The sequence below is a fragment of the Diadema antillarum genome, unplaced genomic scaffold (genome assembly GCF_040938485.1).
Source record: "Diadema antillarum isolate AM-2024a unplaced genomic scaffold, OU_Dant_1.0 seq00001794_RagTag, whole genome shotgun sequence".
In the NCBI taxonomy this organism is placed as follows: Eukaryota; Metazoa; Echinodermata; class Echinoidea; order Diadematoida; family Diadematidae; genus Diadema; species Diadema antillarum.
This window is the reverse complement of record NW_027272472.1, coordinates 576,111-589,519: the sequence shown is the minus strand read 5'-3', so window position 1 is coordinate 589,519 and position 13,409 is coordinate 576,111. Positions and strand designations below refer to the sequence as shown.

General features: G+C 36.2%; 1 protein-coding gene across 1 annotated transcript; it reads left to right on the top strand.

Annotated features, from left to right (window-relative positions):
* The first annotated feature begins 509 nt into the window (after positions 1-509).
* On the top strand, positions 510-10,767 carry LOC139712342 (phospholipid scramblase 3-like). The gene is made up of 6 exons (XM_071624175.1): positions 510-704; positions 1,231-1,369; positions 8,010-8,077; positions 8,793-8,895; positions 9,377-9,435; positions 10,729-10,767. The coding sequence occupies exons 1-6, from the start codon at positions 510-512 to the stop codon at positions 10,765-10,767; spliced, it is 603 nt and encodes a 200-aa protein (XP_071480276.1).
* Positions 10,768-13,409: the final 2,642 nt, after the last annotated feature.

Below are 13,409 nucleotides of genomic sequence, written 5' to 3'. Positions count from 1 at the left end.
TAAAGTTCTGTAGACTATAAAGGGATTTAAAAATTGATCAGGTTATTTGTGTATGGCTTTAGATGGTGACAAGCGTTGTGACAGGCATCGCGTCTAATTAGCAAATAAAACGATGACTGGAATAGTATCCCAAACATGATTTAGGCTAAAGTAGTTCTTTATGGCGATACTGCAGTAGTTTTTCATCTAAATGACTGTCGCAAATATGCGATAAGCTCAGAGCAAAAGGAACATGTGAAACTAAACAGATTTCAACCTTATTCCATGCAATATACTAAAAGGTGACCTTCTATATCTACTCATATAACACTGGGTGATCATAGTTTTGTGAAAGGTTGAAAGATCCAAACTTAGTTACAATGAAATCCTAAGTGCAGGCAATTGTTTCTCCGGTCATTTCAGTGTGATTCTGAAGTTGTTGGTTTTTTTTTCAAAGCAAGGAACTCATTAACCTTCCGACAATTTTAATAGATATTGATATTTTGATTTGCAAGGATCCCAAGAGCAGCATGGACGAACAAGACGAAGGGCAGAGCGAGAAAGACCCGCTGCCACCCCCGGTGGATCAGGCACCGACCGCTGTGTCGCTTCTGCAGCCATGGATTGAAATTCCCCTTGCAGGAACAAATGAGGCTGTACATATGCCAACCTCAGGCAGAGGGGCTGCTAATATGACCTACAAATTCTCCTCCGATGCCCCAGAGGTACGTAAATTTACTACTTAAGGCCTCGATCCTTTGCTCTTTGTATTTTTCAATGTGTTTATGATAATATTTACTATTTCATTGCAACTGATTGACAAATTGCCCTACATCGACGTAAATGTATCTTGTCCGCCGACTATATAGGGAGAATTACTTTGTTCTTTTTGAAGTGCACGGTCATTCCCTTTCCCTATCTTATCTTACAAATCCATCACGGTATAAATGGAAAGACCACGATGGCGAGAGATTCACAATATCTAAGATATTTTGATGATTTCTTTTCAATAGCGAAAATCAATTTAGTATATCTGAGATATACTAAAGTGATTTTCGCTATTGAAAAGAAATCATCAAAATATCTTAGATATTATGAATCTCTCGCCATGTATGTACTCTTTTTTACGTGAACATTATTGCTATCTGCGCCATTATATACTTACATCATTTCTTGGACATTATTGGACATTCTTATTAATATCTCACCTATTTTTCTCCTTCTTTCTGATAAAATTGACAAACTTGATAGACGGTCACCATGGGGCTGTCAGCACCCCCTGTAGAGTGGATGGATAGGCCAGGTGGGGTCAGTGGATGTCCCTCTGGTCTCGAATATCTTGCCCTCGTCGATCAGGTTCTCGTACACCAGGTCGTCGAGCTTTTTGAACGTACGTTTGAGATGACCATTTATTGTGGGCATTGTGTTTAATTCATGAGTTTATAGTATACTTAGCATCTCCATCACTGCACATTGCAGACTATTAGCTGTATAATCTGCTATTTTAGAAACTGATTCCACATCCATACATGAATACTGTTAACAAAGTGTATGTTACTGATACTATCAAAAGAGATAAAGAAAAATATAAAAACTCTACCCTCAGTACGATACGCTACCCCCCCCCCCCCCCAAAAAAAAAGGCAGACTGTCGAGATGTCGATATTTTGCCATTATTTCGTTTATTTGGATTTGGTCACTTTACACCATTTTGAGAGGAAAGTTGAAAATTTAGCATTTCAAATCAGCTTAGATTATCTGTTGTTGTTGTTGTTGTTGTTGTTGTTGTTGTTGTTTTAAAGAAAGAAAGAAAGAAGAGAAAAAAAAATTGGGGCCCTATACAAATAATTTGCCCCAGACAATACTAACTTAAACAAACATTATAAATCTTAGAGATATTAAACAAGAATATTAATTATACCATGTCTCCACGTGGGAGCTCATATCGTCTCCACGAGGGAGCTCATAGATTATCTGAAGAAAAAAAATGTACTGTATAGTTTGTTGTACAAGCTATCATATGTTTTACCTAGGTATAGTGAGCAAGGATTTAAAGCTAGGGTGATTTTTTCTAATATCAACAATCGCATTGATCGTATAATCTATTTCCTTTGCTTGATATTATCTGGTTTCGAATATGACATAAAAGCTTTGATAGATAATATTAGAGCAATTCGATTCGTATAGACATGCGTGTATATACTACCCAGTATTCTGACTATTTTCATTGCCAAGACCAGTTTTATGACAACCAAATAAGAAGATGTTTGTATTGCAACTGATTGACAAATTGCCCCTCACCGTTGTAAATAAACACGAATTATTCGGTGTTTCAGTACTATAGCCATGATAAAAATCATGAGAATACGATTACATGGGATTCGAACCAACAACCTCATGAAACTTGTCAGACAGGACAGTGATGGTTCTGATTCCTTATAGCAGCGGGTACTGCGCACGTATTACATTCAGATTAATGCACCTATGAAGCTCAGTTTGTCAATGATACATGTAATAAAAACAACTCTGCGCAAGAATTATTGATTTGAAGTTTTCACTACTCATTTTCAATTCCAACCACAGTTGTGACTCCATACGAGCTGGAAAATAAATATGTCATCAAGAATTCTATGGGACAACAAATATACTACGCTTTTGAAGGTAGGCCTGATTTTCTTTTGTGTGCAACGTTTTATTGTATTGTATATTTATATTTATATGTACTTGTATCTTATCATTCTAAAGTTCATTATGCTTTTACGAATCAAATTTAATGATGATGTCCTCACTTCACAAATCATTTTCGGGTATCATCAAACAACTATTTATTACTGCTTGTCAGTATTTGTTTGGGGACAGAAAAAAAGAGGTCATTACTAATCTGTCTGCCGATGCCATTTGTTTTGTGTATCATCAAGTCGAATCCCATTTTCTCCCCACTGTAGAATCTGAAACGTGCCATAGGAATTTTTGTGGAAACCAACGTGGATTTACGCTCGGGTTTTTAGACAACACCCAAAAGGTACAGTAATCTATCATGGACACGTCATGCAAAGATTTTCTTGTCTTTCGTGTCCTCTTTCATGAAACACACGTCATGTCACATCTAGTAACAGAAATATATACGGCAAAGCGTTCAGAGTGGACCTATTAATTTCCAATAAACACTGCACTTTGCAAATTAGTACTCTCTAAAAGAAATCGAGTGAAAATTTTCACTCTTAAAGGAGTGAATACAGAAAAGAGTGAATTTAGAGTGAAATTGGAGTGAATTTCGAGTGAAAATGTTCATTATTCACTCATTTTGGAGTGACCTCAGGGATCACTCGAAGATTTTGGAGTGATCCCTGACGTCACTCTAAAACGAGTGAAAATGAACATTTTCACTTTAAATTCACTCCAATTTCACTCTAAATTCACTCTTTTTTGTATTCACTCCTTTAAGAGTGAAAATTTTCACTCGATTTTTTTTAGAGAGTAACTTTGGAATTTATCTTTTGTGAGATATACAGGTAAAAAACAGTAGAGAATGTCTATTGATACTGCGCTAAAATGCCTTTCTAATTTTCGAATCAAATAATGTGAAAAACCTCTGGCTAATTGAGCAAACTTAATGATGTGAAAGACCTTTGGCTAATTAAGCAAACGATGTAAAAGACATTTGCTTTTGATCATATACTGTCTTTTTATTGTAAATGCATAGCAATATTACAAGACAATGATGTTGGTCACATGATGATAATGACAATGTTTAATATAATATGATTGTAGAAAAATTATTGCGATAGTGATGATAAAATTTATAATTATCACTTTTCTGGAATAGCATTACGATATAGTTTCTTAATGTCTATAATATATATATATATATATATATATATATATATATAGGCGTAAGACAATATAATTAGTATTCCACGGGAGACATAACTTCTTCTTCCTATTTCCTTTAGTTTGTGTTCGAGCTTTCGGCCATGTCGGCCTTCATCAGGATCTATACAGGCAGCTGACAGGCAAACAAAATGACAAATGTGCCACTGCCAGTGATATTTATAACATGACTTACATGTATGTGCTGTCATGTTATAAATATCACTGGTAGTGGCACAATAAATGACATTTTGTTTGCATAGATCCTGATGAAGGCCGACACGGCCGAAAGCTCGAACACAAAATAAAGGAAATAAGAAGAAGAAGCTACGGCTCCCGTGGAATACTAATTATACTGTCTTACGCCTACATAATATCTCCAGTGCACGACCTGGAAGTTTAAGCGTTGGCACAAAATGTTTTGCATATATATATATATATATATATATATATATATATATATAGTGCGATGATGCTGATACTCGAACCGTACGCCTCTGTCATCTTAGGAAGAATTATAGTCGAGACAATGTAATGATGACAAAAGATGTTGCAGGAAGCCGGCTAGCTTTTGTCATCATTACATTGTCTCGACTATATATATATATAATTTTTTTCCACAATGACCATTATGACCAATACTTCTCTCCTTACTTTGATTCGTACATCTGCGACCATGTATACAGGAGGTTATGCGGTTAGTTCGCCCTTTTAAGTGTTGTTCCGGCTGGCCGTGCTGCGCCTGCTTCAATCACTGCGCCTATACCATCGATGTGGAATCACCTCCGGGAACAGTGATCGGCTCAGTCAGACAGACGTAAGATCCGAAGTTTGATCTTTCGACTTAGACCCCGTTTACACCAACCGAAAGGCCGGCCTTTCGGTTGGTGTAAACGCACAAAAGTCGAAATGCGGTACCAAATGGGGTACCAAATTGCGATACCAAATGGCGGCCCGAGAGTACATCGAGGAGGTAGTCTCGGGCCGGCCTCTAATTGGTGTAAACGCAAGCGGACCCAAATGCGCGACTTGCCCTTAATAGTTGTTTACCATGACCCACACTCATTGGTAGTAGCAGCTGAGATTGAGGAATATATCAGAAACTGAATAGATAGGAAGACCAATAATTATGAATACATTAGTAAGTAAATGCAAGGTGCAAAGTCAGACTGATAAATACATACCCACATACATAGGCCTACATATTGATATCTATATGAACAAAGGTGTATATAAATTGATATAGATATCTATGCATGAATGTATCTATCTATAGAAGTATGTACACATAATAAATCAATCTTTTTATACTGTCCTGTAAGCACGTAAGCACATGAGGATATAAAATCTTATGAACAAAGAAAAAAAAGAAATTTCATATATCTATATGCATATTATAATACGTTAATCAATTTTCGATTTCAGTATTTTCACACACACACACACACAAATAATAATAAGTGTAGCGAGCGTTCCCGTACTTACTATAGGTGTCCAAATACGTGAAAATACGTGAAAATACGTGAAATTCTTAAGGCTTGGTGTGAATATACCTTTCCCCCCAAGTTATCCGTAGAACAAGTGAAAAACCAGGTAATTTGGTTTAATTCATTAATTCGTATAAATAATGAGATTGTTTTTAAAAAACTATGTTTCAAAGGGATATGTTAAAGATTAAACAATAATTGAGTGATGACGGTTCATCCTTTTTAAAGTTTGAACAGTTTCGAGCTAAATACGTAGTTTGTTGTAATTTTTTAGAGTATTTTTCAGTTATTCATGCAATCCCCTTAGAGTGGACAAAATATATTGAAAGGTAATCAGTAAATGATAATGAAATAAAGACGCAACAAGAAGATACGATATATAATTTGTTTAAAAGAATTAAGATATGTCGATATATACATCGAATGTTATGTGATAGGATATTTCAACCATCTAAATCAGAAAGAAAATGGGAAGAAATTTTTAACCAAAAACTTAGATTGGACTAAAATATATAATGTTCCTGATCTTGTACTTTGAATCAAAGACTTCGTTATTTTCAGTATAAAATTTTGCATAGAAATATTGGTGTTAACAAATTACTTTTTGCAATGGGGCTATGTGACGCACACCTCTGTACGTTTTGTTCGAGCTCCAGAAACAATCATGCACATCTGTTTTGGGAATGTGACGCTACCCAAAGGCTTATTGCTCAAATACAAGAAATTATGTTACAGAAGAAAATTTTGATTATTAAAAGTTCCTTTATACTTGGTTCGACAGAAAATCCAAAATATTACAACGTAGTTTATTTGTACGCAAAAATACTTCATATTTTCTGTAAGAAATAAAAAGAAATGGTTACATTTTAGCCAATTTTGTCAATTTCTAAAGCAAGCAAAGAAAGTATAGACGAATATATGTCTGAGAAAACTGAAGGTTTTGTATCTAATATCAATTGGAATCGCATTTACAATATTTGTTTCGCAGTTGCCTGTCAAATTTCGATCATTTGTCTTTATGTACTGTATGTGACATTTATTTTGTACCTGAATGTTTGTATGAATAAAATTTCTTTGTGAAAAAACAAACAACTTAGGTGTCCAAATCGATTCAGCATTTTTAAGTGGAGATTTGGACCCTCCTCAAACCTTAGATCAAAACTTGAAGCGATGTTTTACTCTTACAAATATCGTAGGCCTATTTATATACAGTCTGTATACATAATTATATATTGTATTTGCATGCTCGTTTAAATGTCAATAGTAGACATGGTAGACGTACATTATAACGTGTTCTCATAGTATTATACTCTAAAGCCCGCCGCACACTACACGATTTTGCCCCGATTCACCGGTCTTAAGACCTTAAGACTAGAAGTGTGACGTCACAGTCTTGCCATTTTCTAGTCGTACGACTGGGTCTTAGCGCCAGTCGTAGAGATTTGACATGTTGAATCTCTACGACCAGTCGTGAGCTTTCAGCAATTCACAATGCAGTAAAATGCAAGCGCACGCAGTGCGCACTGCGCGCGCTTTACAGTCGGGTCGTATAGTGTGCGGTGTCCGGTCGTACGACTGGTCTTAAGACCCAGCTTGGCTTAAAGGACAAGTTCACCTTCATAAACATAAGGATTGAGAAAATGCAACAATATTAGTAAAACACATCAGTGAAAGTTTGAGGAAAATTGGACAATCGATGCAAAAGTTATGAATTTTTTGAATTTTTGTGTTGGAACCGCTGGATGAGGAGACTACTACAGCTTGTGAGTCATATGCGTACAACAGTATAAAGAAAATGTAAAAGAAAATTCAACTTATTTTCACTTTTTTCGCATAATAATTGAGCACTTGACTTGCCTCTTTCTAAAGGCAGGGGGAATAATATTACCCATAACATTTGTCGGTAACTAGTCAGGGGAATGTGTACTTTTTTCAATAGATGGAATTTTGTGAAATTCTCTTTATATTTTCCTTATATTGTTGTACGCATGTGACATCTAAGTTATTCATACACTGCAGTAGTCTTCTCATCCAGCGGGTACTGCACAAAAACTTCAAAAATTCATAACTTTTGAACGGATTGTCTGATTTTCCTCAAACTTTCAATGATGTGTTCTACTAATATTGCTACATTCTCTCAATCCTTATGTTTATGAAGGTGAACTTGTCCTTTAAGACTTTAAGACCAGTCTGATCGTGTAGTGTGCGGTGGCCTTTAAGACGGTGTTGCAAAAAAGGTCGAGCTGCTATCGATTGCAAATATCTATTGCAAATCTTGCATTTGATAGATCAATTGCAACTTGGAATCAATCGTAAGTAACCGTTGCATGAGCTTGCAATCAATTGCAAGTTAGAATTGATTTGCAATCACCTGCATCTTTCTTCTATAACATAATAATTGTAGCTTGCATTTGATTGCAAATTTGTGATCGCTGCAAGACTTGCAATTGATTTTGAGGATTTGCAATTGACGTGATTGATAGCAACTTTCTTGCAACGCTCTCTAAGAGGTCAAAACACTTTGAAAGAAGGCTGTCGAATCTCAGCAAATTCATTGTTTCTCATATTCCTCATTACGAATCCTGCTGTCAAGTTTACTTTACATATGTCCCGGATGTAGTCTCAGCCCTTGGAAGGTTCACCTGGACATCCTCGATCACCATGGTAACACAGTTCTCAAAGTTCGGGGACCCTGTTGCCTCTGCCAGGAGGTCTGCTGCACGGGAGACGTGAACTTTGAGGTGTCAATTAATTTTTAATATCTTCATGTCCTAGAGTCAGCTAGCTCCCTCTACCTCGCATCCTCCCTCCCCCTCCTCTCCCTCTTTCCCTCTTCATTAACTGTCTGTCTGTCTATTTGTCTGTCTGTATGCCTGTCTGTCTCTTTCTCTGAGTAACAGTAAGTTGCGTTGTGTGTGTGTGTGTGTGTGTGTGTGTGCGTCTGTGTGTATATTAGCAAACACTTAGCAGATGAGTTCAGTACCACTGAAATCTCAATCAGGCATGCACGTTATTTCGCAGTGACATCAAGCTTATTTCTCATTGGGCCAGTTGTGAATAACTTTGTGCTAAGGAAGAGTAGTGGATAAGTAGACACGTGTAATGTTACTCTATACATACAGGTAAATAACTGTGTACCTCATGAAGTGTTCGTTCATATAAAGCAACTGTGTAGGCTGCATGTCGTAATCAATCGAAATGTGATGTGCAAGTGGAGTCACAATCAGGTCGACTGTTTAACACTGCTGACCGCTATACCCATAGTTTGCTGTGTCCTCGTAGATTCGCGAACATTGATTGAAAGGACAACAGAGTATTTTTTTCTTCTAGTGATTTCACTGGATTTGAGTTGAACAGTTACACAGATATCACTGCTTTCATTAAGAAATAAGTATATCTGTAATAATCTGGTCTCTTAATTAAACTAAGCTTGATGCTCAATCCGCTTTTCTGAAGGTGAAAACCACCGACTTGAAACATAACATCGGTGTGATCAGCAAGCAGTGGGGAGGATGGGTCCGAGAAGTTTACACCAAGGCAGATAACTTCGGCTTGACCTGTGAGTATCTGTCTTTATTTTAGCTGTTTATATTGTCAAAAGAGATACAATTGATTACTTTCTTTGTTTTGTTTCATGTGACGGAATTAATGTAGGAAGCTGCAAACAGGTTGTCATTACACAAAAATGATTACTGTCCACGTGTGTGTAGACTTAAGTGAGACAACATTTAACTCCGAAAAAGCATCGCACAATTTGTAATTACTGCACCAAGTCTTGGTTTACCACAGTTTTGATGACGGACGAGGCTATTTTTGATGATAATTTGCTAGTCAGTAAATACTTCATTGCTTGAACAGAATTCGAACAGAATAATATTTAAATAATGTGTTTATAAACTATATAAGAGAACATTGTGTAGCATGGTAATTATCTGACGTATAAGTATACAGTTTTGATAAGCTACGATGAGATACATTATGGATGAAAATTTGCTAAAATTCTGAAAGCAGGGTTATTTCATTTTCACTCTCCTTTGCAGTCCCACAAGATCTGGATGTGAGGACAAAGGCGACGTTAATGGCCGCCATGTTTTTAATCGTGAGTATAAAATATTATCATAACTTCTGAAGATTTGTTTATACATGCACTGCCGCTGCATACCTTTGAAAGAATTATTCGCAATTATGCGAAAAGGGTATAATAAGCTAAAAATGAATAGTAAAAATCTATAAGCACACCCGTGAAGATTTGGTAAGAAAACAAAAACACATAAAGACTATAAGGGGAGTATGAAATTGTGAAGTTCTCTACACTTTGCCAAAACAATTCTCTAATAGTTTATACGAATGAGTGAGCCGAAAAGACAATGTTATTCCTGGCTGAATGACTTCAGAAAATGATCAGTCAGGTATCAGTATTGTAAGGATTTGAGACTTGGGCATAAATGCGATTGAAAAAAAAAGACTTCAAGAGTTTGTGTACAAACAAAATGGCATGTCATGAATGTATTACTACACGTTTTACAGCATCAAGCGTATCTCCAGTACTAAAAAGAATGTACAGGGTCACACTCAGCAAAAGAGCGGCAGGGGAGCAGCAAGGTGGAGTAGCGGGGTGGGGGTGGGGGAAGCAGGGGGTTGCAAAGGGGAAGTTAGTGAGGGCAGTGCCTATATATCAGGGGAAGTTGACCCTTAGCCCTGTTTTGATGGTAACGCCTATATCATATTATGATAATACTCTTTAAGAAATGATTTTGTTGATGAATAACAAACCTTTAAAAGTTTGAGGTAGAAAAACGCGTAGGAATGAAAATACTCATTATTTCGATATCTTTGAAGAGATATCTATGAAGAAATATGAAGAGATATATATGAAGAGATATGCGTAAAAGAGTATTACACAGTGCAATTTACAATGAATTTGGTTGTTGATGATGTGCCTTTTTTGGTTGTTCGTTGGCGTTTGTAACAATTCTTCACTAATTTAATCTTCCTTTATTGATATGATATTCTTTGCATTGTATAAGGTATCTTCGTGTATCTATGTGTAATTTTTATTTTGTAAACGGGAATTATAAGTCTTCGGACTTTTCACCCGTCTGTGTGTTTTTGATGGCAATAAAGCTGATCAATTTCAATTTCAATTTCAATTTCACAGAGCAGATTTGGTTTTGCTTATAGGGTTTTGCTAAGGAATTTATTTTGGGATAGATTAATTTAAATGGGTCATTAGATTCATCTCCATTCCCTCTACAGTCATTCAACTCTGTGTTGCGTCCGTTTTGGCATTTCATGTGGCAATTCTTATTTCGCATTACTGCAGGCCCAAAATGCATCGTCAATATTTGCTCGTTTGTATTATCATCATCATCTCAATACTCACTTTGTATAGGAGTTTGCCTACTTTGAGAGAAAGAACCGCCGTCGCTAAGGAAGAAGTCATTCTTTGCTACGTCAAAGGACTCCATGTTTTCCTCGCCAGCTGCAAGAATGTATCCGCACTTTCAATTGTATGTTCTTGAGATTAAGCTATGCTACATAATTATCATTGATCTATGATTATTATTGTCAGCTTACTGATGGAGATTATCTATATTGGTTAATAATGTCAGCTTGTTGTGCCGGCTTATGTAACCGAGTACCTCTACAGGCAACTCCCGTTATAACGAAGTCGTCTGGACCGACAGTTTTCTTTCGTTATAGCCGAAAAAAATAATAAAGTGTATAAAGATGTCTAATTGATATTTTGGGAGCCTGAATCATACTACGTCGTATCCGAAATTTTGTTATAACCGTGTTCGTTATAACGGGAGTGCACTGTACTATCATTCGCGATTCATTGAAGCATCAGTGGCCACAGTTGTCGGGCTTGTTGACGGACCGCACTTGATTACTAAGTGACGTGTGTGTGTGTGTGTGTGTGTGTGTGCGCGCGCGCGTGTGTGAATGCTATTATGATTATTTCTGTTTCTATATCAAAATAGTTCTCTACTGAACCAATCATTAGTACTGGTAAGCTTGTTGTAGGTTCGATGATGGCATATGCTTGATTGCTGAGTATCGGTGACGACGATTTCGTGTGTTTTTATGTGTGGTAGGCCTGTATAGACAATATTAAAATGTCCCTGCGATCCAAATGCATGTGGTAAGAATGATAATGACGTTAAGTTGTCACTGAAGTCATAGTGTTCTCATTCTCAGCCGATTGTTATTATGTTGACCTCTATTGATGCCTTTTGGTCTGTACATTAAACCAATGCACTAAACTCTTCGTGAAAATATGCAGCATATGTTTTTAAACGTTTTTTCTTAATGTTTTCTGCCCACTTCTAAAAAGAAAGAAAAACAAAAAGAAAACAAATCCTCCAGATCATCTATATTCATATTCCAGCGTTGACATCCTTCTCCTGTATCACTTGAGCTGAAGAGTGGTAGTTCATTGCAAAAATTTGTCAGACGAATTTGCATAAAAAAGTATATACTTGTACCGCTGACGTACTGAAGTGCAAGTAGTATATAGTAAGGCACATAAAAAACATGCACACTTGATGATCCTAGGTCCTTGATACGGCAAGAATATCTATTTATGTCATCCTTCTCTAATGGTTTTGTAAACATACTAATTGATTGTGAATCAAATACAGTGTATGGTATACGTGTCGGAATATCCACTTTGTATTTTTTTTTCAATGAAGCATAGGATGGGCTGATAGTCATCAAGCTGTGTACAGGTTCATTCCGTTCATATTTGCGATTTCTCTTCTCCAGCCAAATGTCAATTGTCACTGACTGTTATAATCCTCGTGCTATCACCACCCGTCCCGCTATCAGCTGCTACAGCCGACACAGTGACACAAATACGTCAATAATGAGTCCGAGATGAGAAAGTAGACACTTTAAACAAACGAATATGGCTTTATTTAAACACTTCAGATGGCGATATCTTGTAATTCTCTATAATTCTTTTAAGCATGTTGTAGTGTTATGCTTTCCAAAAATATTGGCAAGTTTATGATAAACTTCGTTACAACTTGCCGGTCAAAAACGATACGTTGACCATTTTTTGTTTGTTGTATGTGCTTGTGTATGTTAGGGATGGGTGCGTGTATGAATTTGTCTTAGTGCCGGATGGAATACATTACTTATGGTGCGATTCTGTATACAAATGAAAATGTTTGAGTTCTATATACCTAAAAGCGGCCTTTAAAGTGGCCACTAAATCTTCCCACCATTCCAGTTATTGACTATAGACTCTAACTGCTTGTTATATTTTGTACGACATATGAATTGAGCATTGCATGATGATAATGATATAATAGTGAATGAAATAGAATCACTTCATCCCTCTTTTCATCTTGATTTTGAACTGATGTCCAGGAACATTAAAGTAATTGATGAGGACTTTGAGAAAATATAGATGAATCTGATTGTGATTTATTTAGTAATTCAATGATTTTAACAACAAAATTATGAATGCTTCAGAGTGAACAATACCATATGAAAATTGAAAGAGAAAAATATATAATACAACCCTGTTTTACTTCATTTTTTATACAAATATAAAGATGTTATCGACTTAGGAAAGACACGCTTGCTACTGTATCTAATGATATGTTTACTTTTTTCAAACATAGGTCACACAATGCATTTCGTTGAGATAATCAACTTTCATGTAAAAGACTTGTCCATGACGGATATAGGAAAGGTTCGTTTACTCACAGGGTAAACAGATGTGTGCGCGATCTCGTTTTTACTATAGTACTGTTCCTAACTGTTACTGTTTCTGTTACTATAGTAATGTTCCTAACTATAAGATGACTATATGTTGTTCATTACATTAGCGTCTAAAGGTCATGAATATTTGAATAAAATGTATTTTTATATGAAACATGTTTGTCTGTCTTAACAATTGTCACATTTTGGTTTCAATTCCGTGTTGAGCCCCTCGGAAGGAGAGTGGTTAATAGAATTACGTTAAGAGAATGATTTGACCCTTATAATAGTTATCAGTGAGTGAGTCCAAAGGTTTGACTCCTTTCGTAGTCTGGCAACGAGTCAAAAGGAGGCGCTGTT

Excerpts from the sequence above, each read along its gene's own strand:
- LOC139712342 (XM_071624175.1), top strand. The coding sequence starts at position 510 with ATGGACGAACAAGACGAAGGGCAGAGCGAGAAAGACCCGCTGCCACCC. Across the intron at positions 705-1,230 it reads TCTCCTCCGATGCCCCAGAG|ACGGTCACCATGGGGCTGTC; the intron begins GTACGTAAATTT and ends CAAACTTGATAG. Across the intron at positions 1,370-8,009 it reads GGTCGTCGAGCTTTTTGAAC|TTCTCAAAGTTCGGGGACCC; the intron begins GTACGTTTGAGA and ends ATGGTAACACAG.